Source organism: Periplaneta americana, chromosome 17, assembly GCF_040183065.1.
Source record: "Periplaneta americana isolate PAMFEO1 chromosome 17, P.americana_PAMFEO1_priV1, whole genome shotgun sequence".
Taxonomy (NCBI): domain Eukaryota; kingdom Metazoa; phylum Arthropoda; class Insecta; order Blattodea; family Blattidae; genus Periplaneta; species Periplaneta americana.
In genome coordinates, this window is record NC_091133.1 from 5,326,911 (window position 1) to 5,342,982 (window position 16,072).

The 16,072-nt window shown below is 36.3% G+C and overlaps 1 protein-coding gene across 2 annotated transcripts in view; it reads right to left on the bottom strand.

Moving 5' to 3' along the window:
- The window catches only part of LOC138693048 (zinc finger protein ZFP2-like), an 86,053-nt gene that overhangs the window by 68,642 nt on the left and 1,339 nt on the right, over positions 1–16,072 (bottom strand). Inside the window, exons 2-3 of one of the 2 annotated variants that reach the window (XM_069816601.1) lie at positions 8,289–8,374; positions 3,232–3,369 (exon numbers count right to left, since the gene is read on the bottom strand). In XM_069816601.1, the coding sequence (XP_069672702.1) occupies positions 3,232–3,369; positions 8,289–8,374 (224 nt within the window). Of the gene's footprint in view, positions 1–3,231; positions 3,370–8,288; positions 8,375–16,072 lie in introns of those variants that run through there. The other variant, XM_069816596.1, reaches the window with a different exon arrangement.

Consider the following 16,072-nt stretch of genomic DNA (forward strand, 5'->3'; position numbering starts at 1 on the left):
GTGTATACATATGACCTTTACTAGATTGAAAAATACAATTAAATTTTCATATAAAATAGAGACAAAAGTTTTACCAGCAGAAAATGAACATAAAGATTTACGTATATTATTTAGCAGCAATTTTACATTTTATAGTCATATTAATAATATTAAAAATTTGTCCTATAAAAGTTTAGGTTTTGTTATGAGAACTTCTTGTAAATTCAAAGTCAAAACTATAATAAATTTGTATAATTCCATTGTTCGATCTAAATTAGAGTATGCTGCTGTTATCTGGAACCCAGTTACTAACATATATATTCTGTTACTAGAAAAAATTCAAAATAAATTTCTAAAATGGTTTTATTACAGACTTTATAATGATTATCCTACCTATGAGAGTTATGCTACAATGCTTCAACATGTCCATTTTACTAGTTTGCAAATTCGACGAAATTGTCAATCTTTAAACTTTCTTTATAAAATTATTAACAATAAGTTGGACTGTGTTGGTTTATTTTATTATATAACATTATATGCACCTAAGCTTAAAACGAAATTTCGAATTTTGTTTTACATACCAAGGACAAATACTGAATCCCACAAAAATTCCCCAGTTTTCCAAATGTTACAGTTATACAATAAACTACATCCTCATCCGAATGTTGATATTTTCAATATGAATTTCTCTAGATACAGAATTATTTGTTATCATATTTTACAGAATATTGTTGTTAGTTAATTTGAAGCTACTTTCACACCTTATTTCAATTTCTCTTTTTTTCTTCTCTTATTTTATTATGTTTCAGTTTTTAATAAGTGTATGTTTCCTTTTCCTTGTTTATGTTTTATCAATTAATTTGTTAGTCGTGAACATTGTAATTGGGCACTGCCTGTTATGTTCATCAACAAATGAATAAATAAATAAATAAATAAATAAATAAATAAATAAATAAATAAATAAATAAATAAATAAATAAATAAACGGATGAAGGCATGCGTCTTGACCTGAATATGTCTATTGAATGAGGTGAAGTTGAATGATATATGAAATCTAAATTTTTTTTCTACACGGAAGGGGAAGGAAAAATGGATAGTGGCAATGAAAATTCCAACCCTGTGTTTGCCTAAGTAACTGTGAAAAACCACGGAAAAACCACAGTCAGGTTGGTTGGTCCGGGAATCGAACCACGGACCTACCAAATACGAGTCCCATGCGATACACATGATCCAACTCGCTCAGTATATGATCACTAAAGAGCAATGGATAGTTGTACATTATTGTCCAATATTACAAAATCACAGATTTAGCACAAAAGCGGCATACATTTTGATGGGTCACTAACGACCCACTGGGCAGGTATCATAGCAGTGAATTTTATAAGGTTTAAAAATATTACACTACTAATTTTATGAAGCTATCAGCTGTCTCTTGTGGTTATAAAAATATTATGCTGTCTGAAAACTTGGGTTCGATTTATTTTATTTTTATTTTATTGGGTTATTTTACGATGCTGTATCAACATCTTGGTTATTTAGCGTTTGAATAATATGAAGGTGATAATGCCGGTGAAATGAATCCGGGGTCCAGCACCGAAAGTTACCTAGCATTTGCTCCTATTGAGTTGAGGAAAACCTCGGAAAAAAACCTCAACCAGGTAACTTGCCCCGACAGGGATTCGAACCCGGGCCACCTAGTTTCGCAGCCAGACGCGCTGACCATTACTCCACAGTTGTGGACTCGAGTCTTTAGTAGTTTAGTTATACGACCAGTTGGTTTTGCAATGCTCTGCTTCGGTTATAACGTGAAAATAATTATTTCTGTGCTAGCTCCCCGTTTCTTCTCTTCTCATATTTATTGAATAGAAACATACTCTTCACACTCAAATGATTTTCTTTTTATTATGTATGATATCCATTATTTTACGATGCTAGCTCAGGATTGACAACATACCACATAGGTACAAAGTAACTGCAGACCAGCTTTGGTTTCATTATATGGAGAAGTTAAACACCATATTCTTGGACATATCAGTAACAACAGAGTTGATGTCCCCCAACCTGATATAGTATGCGGATACAACTCTTGTTGATGGCAATATCTCAGCTTACAGAGTGTCAATAGGAGGCAAGAAATGACATATCCCCTATTTTCTATTTTGGAAGTTCAATGTGCTTGTGAACAATCCTTGCATTACCTCCTTGAATTTCGGAAGAAATATTGCCACTGCATTTCTCGTGAAATATGGAATGCTTCCAGCTCGACCAGAACCATCATGCTTATGACTGATATGATCGCTAGTTTATTTTTATTATGTTATTTTACGACACTGTATCAACATCTAGGTTACTTAGCGTCTGAATGATATGAAGGTGATAATGCCGGTGAAATGAGTCCGGGATCCAGCACCGAAAGTTACCCAGCATTTGCTCGTATTGGGTTGAGGGAAAACCCCGGAAAAAACCTCAACCAGGTAACTTGCCCTGACTGGGATTCGAACCCGGGCCACCTGGTTCCGCAGCCAGACGCGCTGACCATTACTCCACACATGTGGACGATTGCTAGTTTTCATAGACAAATACAATTAGTTAATTACCATTGCTTAAGTGAATAATAATTATTTTGTGCCTGGTAAGTCATGTCTCAATTAAACAGTTCCAATTCCAAAAATCGGTTTCTTTTGTAATAATTCCCCACTTTAGTGGAGAAAATTATTTAGCACTAGAGATATCACATCTGCCCAGTGGGTCGTTAATGACCCAGCCTCAAAAGGCCACTTGTGCTTGAAATACAATTAAAATTCTTGTTTCTCATAACTTCTTACGATGAAGATATGTGAAATTTATAAAGAAACATGGGGGAAAAAGTTCTGGGCAGATACAGGTTTAATAACTCTTCATGTGTGGATTCCTACTACATATCTGGAATGGCCGAAGACAGTGCAGTTGTCAGTTACATAGTGATGGTGAAACACAGAATATTTTAACATTTGGACCGCAAAAAATTCGCAAATAAAAATATAAAAACGTACCTTTATTACTTTAACGGTCTCAAAATGTAAAAAATACGCATTTAAATGCAACTTACTTCAAACTAAAATTGTAAATTTAAAGTTCATATCTAGAAAAGGAAATAAATAATTATATGAATAATGAGAACATTAATTGCTCTCTTATATGGCAGACAGAATTACGGGAGGGTCATACAAAGATGGTCAAGAATAGTCAGCACCAGGCATGAGCTGCACTCACCTCAGCTTCACACTTAACTTTGGAAAGAATAATCGGCACTACAGTTTCTGCAACTTCAATCTCTGGTATGACATCACAGGTGTAGTCCTCACATTCCTTCTTTATCTCAGTCGAATGGAAATTCAATAAATTCTCCTCCTGGTGATCAGAAACACATCATAAATGAGCAACTTTCAGTCAAGTGTCACGGAAAATAACTTAGCTTAAATAAGACTATAAATGAAACAAAACAGAAGAGAAAAATACAATTCCGAGGAATGCATGACAGCAGGATCGAACATACGACCGACTGCTTGAAAGCAGGCAGTCTCTCCACTACACTAAAACTGTCCGTGGTAGAAATGGTCTGTATAAAGCGATGTAATACTCCAGGATTTACTTAAAAAATAAAATTGGACATGAACTTGATTTTAATTAATTGCATCAGTTGTGAAATAAACCAGCTTGTTATGCCCCGTGATTTATAAATAAAGTAAAATCGTTATTCTTTGCTGTGTGTGATCTATTTCCTTTTATTAACATATTATGTTTAATCGTTGCACTATTCACTAGGGATGTAGGCTATAGTAATTCATTCTGTAGCAGCATGGGGACAGGAGAGATTCGAGACAACGTGCTATAGCTCTAATAGAAAATAGCTTCTCAGCTTCGGAGGCTTCACGTTCCATTGAAGACAGCACTGAGATGGGCTCATAGATTAAAAAATTACGAAGAGTTTCGAAGGTGCTATTCTACCGGGTGCTCGTGTTGTTCAACACAGTCCTTCGGGGTGTTCATGTAGAGAACCTGTTCTGCTCTGCTGCAGCCAACTTCACTAGCACTTCTCGAATGGTTATCAGTCGTTGGAGGGATGCAAATCTTCATTGCCGGAGAGCTATGGCCAAAGAGGCCTAAGGCCCGTAACACACTTGCAGAGTTTTCACCAGCGAGAAATGTGTTGCGAGAAAATTAAAATATTGATAACATGGATTCAAATGGACGTCCACACACTGGAAGAGATTCTCGCTCAAAGCAAAAACCTCGCGCGAGTTTCTTGCTGGAATCGGTAGCTCAGCGAATTTTCTTGACACATTTATCAAAGATGTTTGACATTTATACTCTTTATGACGATTGAATGTAGAAAAAGATATCATAGGTGGCGATGAACTGTATTGTTTTTATTTGAAAATGAGGTAATATGGCTGATAATTGCAGTCAGAAACTTATCGAACTTGTACGATGTCACCCGTAAGCCTATTTATATGATACACGGGATGAAAACTATAAAAACACGAAACTTAAAGAAGAAATCTGGAGACAAATATCAGATTATCTGAAAATAAATAGGGCTATATTTTATTTTGATGAGATTTAATAGTATTGATTAATCATTTGAAATAATGTATCTATATGTCTTAACAGTTTACGTAATTTTAATCAGAATATAGCAAAGAATTCTCTATCATATCATGAATGGCAAAAAAAAAAAAAAAAAAAAAAAAAAAACTGTGGTCCATTGAACCTGAAATAACGCCTAATATCATTCAAATCAAACCAGTGTCCAAAACTCGCCCATATTTTCGTAAGATACAATGTGATTTTCAGATATTTCTGGCTTTAATTTTAGGCCTACTTTTTCTTTCCACGAACAAAATATGTTCATGTAACTCCATTTTCTAATCATCTGAATACTCAGATTCAACATAGCGTTCGTACATAATTTGTAAAGTACGACGATATACTTACAGGTTATATTTTTAAGTACGACAATATACGTAAATACATAACCTATAATATTTCCCCCAACGAGTGATTACTATAATCAGAAAAATGCTTTCTGCATGAAGGCAGTGCATAGATGATCATAGCGAGGTGTGATCTGTGATAACGAGAACTCGCCAAGTATGTGGAGGAGGGCTCTTCGCCTCTTTCTCGCAACACATTTCTCGCTAGCGAAAACTCAAGTGTGTTACGGGCCTTACAAGAGGAACAAGTTGTCGACCGCCTAGCTTTGGCAACTGGTTGGATGGATTTCGGTTCGGGAAGAGTAATGTGCTCCTACGACATAACTATCTCATCTGATTGTGAATCACGTGGCACGCTATGTCGAAAGATATCGATTTAGCGTGTCATGCTGGGACTGGGAATTGGATGTCTTGTGACAACACTGGTGTGTTAGAGCGCATTGATGGCCCACTAAGGCCGGCTGCACACAGAATCAGGTCGCGAGCAGACATGGGGGGACAATATTGTATAACTGCTTGAACTTGATCGCAAGCAGTCTGATGTCTGCAGTGTACTGCGCATGCGTGATTAGCCATGTCCACGATTGCATACTTCCACTATCTACAGACACCATTGTTGTGTAGTGCACAATATTCATAATGGAGCTCGATGCGGATAGATTAGTTGCTTTAGTACAAGAAATATAGTCCTGGACAATCGCACTTTGAAACAATATGACGACAATAACATGTTTCTAAAATGTGAGAGGAAATCGCAAATGAGATGAAAGCACCAGGTGCATAATAATAATAATAATAATAATAATAATAATAATAATAATAATAATAATATTATTATTATTATTATTATTATTAATAACTTAATAATAATAATAATAATAATAATAATAATAATAATAATAATAATAATAACTTCTCTGCCCTATACTATCACTCATGATTGATTTAATGTACTTTTCATTATTGTGGGTGTTGGAATAGTCATAAATATACAAAATGATGTTTGTGCACTACATTAGCAGTACTTAGTTTTAAGGCGTTTTTTAATTGTATAAATTTTAAATGTATTAAGTGTTTTTAGGATATAATAACCAAATACAGTAGAATTTCTGATACAGACAGTCCTCATTCATTGACGCCATTTCCTAGCCTAGGCCAGTTTTCCAAATCCACACAGTCAGTAAATCAGTTGTCTCGAGCAGATCATGTTAAGCGTTCACACCTGTGGACTAACGGTCAGCGCGTCTGGCCGCGAAACCAAGTGGTCTGGGTTCGATTCCCGGTCGGGGCAAGTTACCTGGTTGAGGTTTTTTCCGGGATTTTCCCTCAACCCAATATGAGCAAATACTGGGTAACTTTCGGCGCTGGACCCCAGACTCATTTCACCGGCACCATCACCTTCATCTCATTCAGACACTAAATAACCTAGGTGTTGATAAAGCGTCGTAAAATAACCTAATAAAATAAAATAAATAAAACCATATTACGCAGCCACCGGCGTGGGTCAGTCGGTTAAGGCACTTGTCTGCTGGTCTAAAGTTGCGCTCGGGAGCAGGTTCGATCCCCGCTTGGGCTGATTACCTAGTTGGGTTTTTTCCGAGGTTTTCCCCAACCGTAAGGTGAATGCCAGGTAATCTATGGCGAATCCTCGGCCTCATCTCGCCAAATACCATCTCGCTATCACCAATCTCATCGACGCAAAATAAACTCGTAGTTGATACAGCGTCTTTAAATAACCAACTTAAAAAAAAAACATGTTAAGCTGTCGCGAGGCGTTGAGAGACACATCGTGTCGCGCCACATAGCGTTTGATTCTGTCTGTACCTGGCCTTAGGAGCATTTGCATTTTCTGGAAAATTTGTTGCTTCTTTCAGTCCGAATTTGGTATCCTGAAGGAAATTTAATTATCCAGCAGGATAACCACCCAGTTCACTGTGCCATAAACGTTCAAAGATAGTTCGCGACGTCTGATACCTTGGCCTCCCAGGACACCTGATTTGAACGTTATGAGAACATATGGGCTGAATTGAAACAGAGGAGGCTCGAAAAATGCCTAAATGACCCACCTCTAAATCGAGATCAGTTCCGGTTACTTGGGAAGATCTCGCTCAGGACGAGAACTTTTTCCGCAACTTGGTCGACTCTATGGGTGCTATTCGTAGACATTTCGCAGCACGCGCTACGAGCGTACTAAGCTAGCCCCGGCTATCCACTGGTTACTAGTACAGAATTCAAATCATATCCTATCGCTAACACTGGTTTATGAATACGAAAAATGCTGATCATCCATCAGAAGCCCGCGCTAAAAATGTCTATGAATACGGCCCTATGTGACGAAGATGCCAAGTGGTAATAAATGCTGGTGACATGTGAACGAGGTATTAGGTCCACATTCCTTTTTTCTTACATTTTTGCATTCTTTTGTTTATCTTTGTTTTATTTCGGGAAGAAAATTTATTCAAGTCGAGCCAAGAATTAACCGATACATGTTGGGTATAAGTTATTCCACTTTTTTTTTTTAATTGAATGCATACAGGTGACATGTATAAAAACTGGCAACGTCTTTAAAAAGAATTTAAAACCTCACCTAACCGGGAACTGAACACAGGCCTCCGATGTCGCAAGCTAGCATGTCACTGGCTGCTCCACTGAGGCAAACGGTACAAATATGGCACGAAGAGAGACTTATAGCCACCCGACTAGAACAGCTGACATCCAAATTCACTGGTGTGAATCGCTCTTCAATACATAAACTTTTTCACAACCAACTATGCATTTTGTATAACTGATCAGGTGGATGTTTATTTACCGTAACATTCATTTGCGAACTTATGTATTACTTATATCTACTTGTCGATCTGGTTGGCGAGTTGGTATAGCGCTGGCCTTCTATGCCCAAGGTTGCGGGTTCGATCCCGGGCTAGGTCGGTGGCATTTAAGTGTGCTTAAATGCGACAGGCTCATGTCAGTAGATTTTTACTGGCATGTAAAAGAACTCCTGCGGGACAAAATTCCGGCACATCCGGCGACGCTGATATAACCTCTGCAGTTGCGAGCGTCGTTAAATAAAACATAACATTTTTATATCTACTTATTACATAGGAAATTTTAAAAAAAATTACATGGTTTATAAAAGAAACTTATATTAAAGACAGTTGTGAACCATACGAGACTTTATTTATATTAAGGATCTGATCACATTCAAAATACATGTAACATGATGGTGAATCAGACAAGTAACTCTCACTTGGTATATATAATTCGGAATAGGCTTATGTACAAATTTTTGTCTTATGATATGCGTAAAATAGATAATTATTATTTGCAACATACCTCAGACAAAGGCTTTTTCTCTTCTGCATCGGAGTTGGTAGCTAAAGGGTCGAACTCCGATTCCATCTTGATCACATCCATCATGGCTGAAAGACATGATTAAGAAATTCATATTCGCGTACAGAATTTGAGCTTATTGGTACTAGATTCTTGTTCGAAAGTGATTCAACACAAGCAATATCTCTAGTATTAGAGGGAAGGTCGTGATAATATGTGATTATGTTACTGCAATGTCCACATTCCCATGACATGGAAGTGCTGTTTAAACGCAAGCATGTACATATAAATGAAAAGTAACACGAACAATTAGCATTCAAACAGACTGATAACCCACAAAAGTGTATTGTCTCCCCTTAGGAATAAATAATTTTTCTCATAAAAGTGTAGGAAATCGAGTTTGATATTATCGCAAAGATACGTCCTTTAAGAAATGTTCGCTGGTGAGTTTCTCGGACCTGATAATGTACAGAGCGTTCGCCTATGGATGGGGCCAGGAAAGTGGCATGTGCTGATATGCCGCTTTGTGCGCGCAGTTGTTGAGACACGCTTGACAATCAAGGACATCAAGGTCGACAAGTTATCAGTTGTGAGCCAGATGTTGCAGTATTTAACACTTAAGTGCAGTTTCTTGACACAGTTGCTTAAATATTCAGCGTGTGTGTAAAATTGGTTAACAATGCAAAACGCAAAATTCACGTTTGAACAGAGACTTTTTTTATGTATGATGCATATGTAAAAACAGAGTCATTTAGAGAGGTGCGTAGGTGAACCTCTGTATGAGAAGTTTACTTTTGAGTGCTGTTATGTTCTTAATAAATCACAGAGTTTACTTTTTATAAATTACTGATATGTTAAACATTATGATTTTTTCAATGTTAGTTATGTATATCATCCTTAATACACACATGAAAAGTGTCTAAGGAACAACTAAAAAATTTGAAATATTGAGAAAATTGACCAAGTTACAAAACTGAACGGAAGTGAATATTAAAGTGATAGTCATTTGTCATTCTACCAGGTTGCCATAGTAACCAACGTTGTTATTTTGTATTGTTACATCGGCAAGAATTAAATTAGTGTGTTTTAACAAGGGACATATGTAAATAAAAACTGTCTAAAATCGTCTTAAACAGTTAATAATAGTTTTACTGTTGGAAGAACATCGTCCTTTAAACCATCATGTCCACACCTGAGGAGTAACGGTCAGCACGTCTGGCCGCGAAACCAGGTGGCCTGGATTCGAATCCCGGTCGGGGCAAGTTACCTGGTTGAGGTTTTTTCCGGGGTTTTCCCTCAACCCAATACGAGCAAATGCTGGGTAACTTTCGGTGCTGGACCCCGGACTCATTTCACCGGCATTATCACCTTCATTTCATTCAGACGCTAAATAACCTAGATGTTGATACAGCGTCGTAAAATAACCCAATAAAATAAAAAAAATAAATAAACCACCATTAAATGTTTAAGGCGATTGGCATAATTGAAAGTGGCGGAACACAAGCTGATGCTGGAAGGACTCTAAATACGGGAAGAGGTGTAATTTCAAGAATGTGAAGTCGTTATGAACAATTTGGCAGTCCAGAAGAAAGGCACCAAGGAAAACCAAGGGTTACCACTGCAGCACAAGACAGATTTCTATATCTTAAAGCTCTGAGGGAAAGAACTTCAACTGCCACAACGTTAAGAAGTGCCTTGCAAAATGTAAGTAACGTAATTGTTTCAACTCAAACTATCAGAAACAGACTAGAGGCCTTCATGCCCGTCGACCTTTAAGGTGTCCAGCTGTTCGTCATGGAAATCGAGCACGTCGTGTTTTGTAGTGCCCACAACATCAAAATTGGACAGTGGATCAATAGGGACAGGTCCTCTTTACAGATGAATCACGCTTCGGTTTGCACCCAGACTCGAGAAGAGAGCTGATATGGAGGCCACCAGGTGACGCAGAAAGGCTTAGGAACATACAGGAGATCCACAAATTTCAAGGAGCTTCTATCATGGTCTGGGGAGGAATAATGACCAATAGAAAGACGGGCCTAGTTCTTGTAAGAGGAACACAGCGAGCAAATGTTTATATTCTAAACATTTTGCAACCTTTGGTGCTTCCGATCGCTTAAGAGTATGGACCTAAATTCCTCTACATGCATAATAATACCAGAGCACATGTTGCCGGAGTGGTGTGTCAATGGTTTCAAACACACATTATTCAAGTGCTACAGTAGCCTGCACAATCTCCTGATCTAAACCCCATAGAGCACCTTTGGAATAACCCTCAAAGAAACGTTTCGGAGGATCTAGACAACAACCAGTGCCTTGATCAGCTGTACGCTCGGCTTAGACATCACTGAGAGAACATTCCTAAAGATGAGATTTTCCATCTTATTTCATCAATGCCAATCGCCTTAAACATTTCATCATGGTTTAAATGACGTTCTCCCATCATTAAAACTATTCATTACTGTTTATTACGATTTTACACGGTTTTTAGTTACATATGTCCCTGTTAAAACACATTAATTTAATTCTTTCCAATGTAACAATGACACTCTAGCTCCATCTCACTTGCCGAATACCTCCAGACATGCAGCATCTGCTGCTGAATTAGCCGTGAAGAAGAAAGTCAATAAATATGCTCATCTTTTAGACAATTATATCTTTGTCCCATTTGCTGTGGAGACCTTCGGTCCTTGGAGTCATGACGCTAAAGTTTTGGTATCTCAAATCGGCCAAATTTTGATCTCCATTACTGGTGATCGCCGTTGCACTACTTATTTGCGTCAACGTTTAAGTATTGCTATTCAACGCGGAAATGCAATGAGCGTTTTGGGTACTCTTCCAGAGTCCAGCCCTTTGGACGAACTTTTCTCCTGTAAATTTTGTTATCTCTATGTAAATGTTTATATTTAGTGTTTATATATGTGTAATTTTAACAGTGAAAATATTGTTAATCCAATAATTTTTTTTTTTTTTTCATAAGTGTATATTACTTTTGGGAGTGTTTTTGTAAGTAACTTATGAGGTTGTTATTGATATGCTGATAAATTATTTGTAATGATAGAAATATAATTCAATTAAATAAAATAATATTAGAAGTTGAACCATTAGAAAATGAAGATCATTGTGATGCTGAATAAAATACAAAATATCAATGTTGGTTACTATGGTAACCAGGTAAAATGACAAATGACTAGTACTTTAATATTCACTTCCGTTAAGTTTTGTAACTTGCTCAATTTTCTTGATATTTCAAATTTTTTAGTTGTTCCTTAGACAATTCTGTTGTGTGTACTATAAGATTGTGTTATATAGAGTGCGGCAGAAACAAAAAACAGGTTTCAATTACAGATTATTTTGAATCTGAAGGTTATGTGGCACGCATGTAGAGCTAACTTAGGAAATGAGTTGGCATTTTTGTGTTCTCTCTCCGTCATTTTCGTTAGACAGTAAGAGAGCGTATATTTTGTGCTGTTAAACGGTTTTTGAGAACCGAGTCAAACGCAGAGAGCATTTCGATGACTACTGAAACATCGTTGGTGATAGCGATGAGGGCGAGGATTCGCCATAGATTACCTGACTTTTGCCATACGATTTGGGAAACCATCGGGAAAAAAACCCAACCAGGTAATCAGCGGGAATCGAACATTACTTATTCTTAAAATGTGCGGCTGCACCATCCCTTCCAGGCAGTTACTTTTTCTATTGTTCTATTACTGCAAAAATCATCAAGTGTTGCTTTGTTCAAAATTTTTGTCGAAGGTGTTGTATGTTTCGAAAAATTAGATATAACTGCGTAACACCGAGTGCATAGTTAATCGTGTTGCCCATTGTTTCTGTAGTAAAGTAGGCCCACTGCAGCATTTATGGTAACTGAAGTAGTTGGGCAGTGATCCAGGGGGCTGACATTACCTCATTTTTTGTGCTATCTCAAACTAAATTTATGTAACTTAAATTCTTGAAAATACTACTACAAAAATGTTCAAAACTTAACACATATTTATGATAACAATAGAACTAATATATATTAAAAAAGGCTTACCTTTTAGAATTGCTAAATGATACCTAGGGTAGGATAATTAATATTATTAAATAAAACAATTTTAAATTAATATCAAAAAGTAGGTTATTTTGCGACGCTTTATCAACATCTTAGGTATTTAGCGTCTAAATGAGATGGTGAAAATGCCAGTGAAATGAGTCCGGGGCTCACCGAAAGTTACCCAGCATTTGCTCATATTGGGTTGAGGGAAAACTCTGGAAAAATTTCAACCAGGTAACTTTCCCCGACCGGGAATCGAACCCGGAGCACCTGGTTTCGCGGCCAGATGCACTAAGCTTACTCCATAGGTGTGGACAATATCAGAAATTTAGGTATTTTGATAGAAGATGGGCACTTGGTTGGATGTAGTTAGTAATACCAACTTTGTAAATTTAGAGTTAAATGTTAGTGATTTTAGTGATTTTCGTATGTCAATTGTAGGTTTTTATACTACGTGTCGCCGTGATGTTTTTTTTTTTTATTATTGGTTGTAGTTGTGATGGGGTTTGAAGTTAGAGGTTGTACGTTGTGGGGTTTGATGTTAGAGGTTGTACGTTGTATATGTTGTGTCTGATGGCCGAAGGATTTGAAACTCTGTCTTTTTATGATATTTTTGAGAGATGTGTTAATATAGAAAAGAATGTAAAGTTTTGTATTGAGTTCGGTTTAATTCCGTCGTTCGAGAATAAGGATTGTGTGGATTGTGGTGAAGAAAACTCTCTATGGTTTCGAGGAATGATCTGGTGAATTTCCCTTATGGACTAAGATGTCATAAGTGTTCTAAAAGAACTTCATTTTGTGTGAATACGTGGTTCAGTTTTGCGAAATTGAATGTACGTCAAAGTATTGGTTTAATTCTTTGTTGGTTGCGTGGTTTAACTCTAGAAGCTGCTGCGTCTGAAATCGGCACGAATATTCATTCTGTGTTAGATTATTATGGCTTTTGTAGGGAGGTGGCTTATGTAATTAGTGTTAATAATTCTATTCCTAATGGTGGATTTGGAAAAATTGTGGAGATTGATGAATCTCACATTGTAACTCATAAATTCAATAGAGGACGATTAACACCTAGTTAAATTATCTGAAGGATCGTGGATATACCACTCCTAATGCTATTTTGCCAGTGTTTTTACGGGACATTGGAAAAGTTTATCCTGGATATGGGAAGACTGGTTTGAAGCCTGTATCATATACTGAGAGTGAAATGAGTGTTGTTGAAGACGTCAGTGACGATTGAATTTTCTTTGGTTAGGTAAGTAATGACTGTGTTTATAATTTTTATCTTCGATTTTAGATTGTTTGGTGTAATTTAAAGGTTCATAGTTGGCAATATATTTTGGTAGTTTTCGTCCGCCATCTTGGATTTTGCCCGTCTTCTATCAAATTACCGAAATTTAGTACTATTCACCTAATGTGCAAATATATACACCAATTTATTTATACATAGGCCTAGAATGGTAGCTACCTACTTATCATAAATATGTAGTAGAAGCGTGTTTTTTTACAAAAAATAAATTAACATAACCACTTTCCGTAAGCTTTTAATTCAAGGGATTAAAGAAAGAAATATTTATACCAACTTTAGGCATAAATTAAATGTTTTATACGAATTTTAGACCTACACACCATATTTTTACAACAATTGTTGTTGTTTAATCAACTGTTCGAAGACAGGTTTGAACCTCACAAGTGATACCAAGAAGGCACCACTTATGAGGCAACTAAGGCAGGAGATAATGAGGTAGGATGGCCAGTTCCTTCCCCCTTACAACAATTATGAAACACATATTTTCAAGAATGTTTAACCTACAATATAAATGTACTTAGAAAAGAAACGCACAGGTGCGTGTGAACACACAGAACTATCTAAATTAACAATAAGTATTTAAAATCCCATTGCTAATGATGTTTAGGCGTAAAGACTTCCAATAACAACAAAAATTGTAACTCGTTTTGAGGATAAACTTTAGTGACACAAGAACATAACATTTTTGTTCGTGTGTCACAGTCATTGTGTGTTTTTCTTGTAGAATTTGATATAAATCAAAATGTTGTCCATATAAGAAGTTGACTGTTACGTGATATGTCTCACTTTTACATTTATGAAACATTAAAAAATGAAATGCTTTTGAAGAATCGTAAACAAATGTCGATTTGCGCATGACACACGAACTCTCACACATTCTTTGTAATAATTGTAATCAAGCACGACATAATCATTATATTATGGTTTTTATGCATTATAATAAAATTGTTAACAAAGGTCAGCACTTCATAATTAACTGAATTTAACATACAGAAGTAATGATTTATTTATATTAAATGTGCTTTAAAATAATACGTGGTTTCTAATAGATAATTTCGCGCTCTTAAACCACATTCTTCTTTATGCTTTTTCTCCCACACACGAACTGTACTGTTACACAATAAGTATTGTCAGATTAAAAAAATTCGGATCATAACGAAAAAATGACATAGGCCCTATAAGAAGCAGAGATTCGTGAGAATTTTTTTCGTGAAAATCTCGCATTTTCATGGAATGACCCACCCATATATTGTATTACCTTAGGGCTTTGGAGAAACCAAATCTTAGAAGAGTTTACTTTTTTATGATGATATAAGATAATAAAATATTGACTTTAAAATCAATGAAATTCGCATAAAAATCAACCAGCAATATTGACGATGATATACTGAAGTTCAGTTTCATAAGGAAAACAGTTTCCCACTAAAATAACCTTGTAAACAGGAAGTAGGATAGCGTAGACAATGGTTAAAATTATGATGGAATGTCTCAATCCTCATGGAATTACTCGGTTATTGAATTAATATAAATTTTACGTTTGCACACTACATCATATCCTGTGTTTTATATCCCTACGTTCCTTTTCTTCACTACAAACCACAACGTTTGCACTTCCATTACCACGCACCTCTCATTTCACACGTAATTTACTACATACGTTTTCGAACAATTTCTTTTTGTTCAAATAGTTCAGTATAAAATTCTTAACTTTTTAGATCCATCTCCACAAAAAATGCCTTACAAATTCAACCATTTTCACTTCCAAAATCACCGAAACTAACTCTAATCATGATTGGGACAAGTTACCCGGTTGAGGTTTTTCCAGGGGTTTCCCTCAACCCATTAAGAGTAAATAATGGGTAACTTTTCGACGCTGAACTCTAAACTCATTTCGAAGGCATTAGGCCTATCACTTTCATGTAATTCAGACGCTAGATGAGCATTGCAGTTGATAAGACTTACTAAATCACCAGAATTACTCATGCGCTACTTTCTTCCAAATCCATCTCAATAAACCATGAAAACGTAGTAAGTTTATGTTAGGTTAGTAGCACAGTCTACTATATACAGTCGCGAAGCTTGAGGTGTTTTTTTGCAAATCTCGTGATAAAGCGCTCCAAGCGGTTAGCAACTAGAAACAATAGACTGTCCATGGTCGACTTTGGACTGTGTCGTATTTCTATCGAGTGCTAGCTCGTTGCGTATTTCACATTGATGCTTGTGAAATGTTCGTTATTGGTTGTAATGAAAATGTTAATGGCTAAAATATAATAATTGGAATAATAGCTAATATGGGACAAGGAGGAGACGTTTGTAGTGCTATAAATTGTAGCAACAGTAAGAGAAAGAGGCCAGAGTTATCCTTTTTCCGATTTCCGAAAGATTCAGAAAGGTTCCTGGGTTTCCACAAGAATGCTGTGCAAAAACAAAACTCTTAATTTTGAA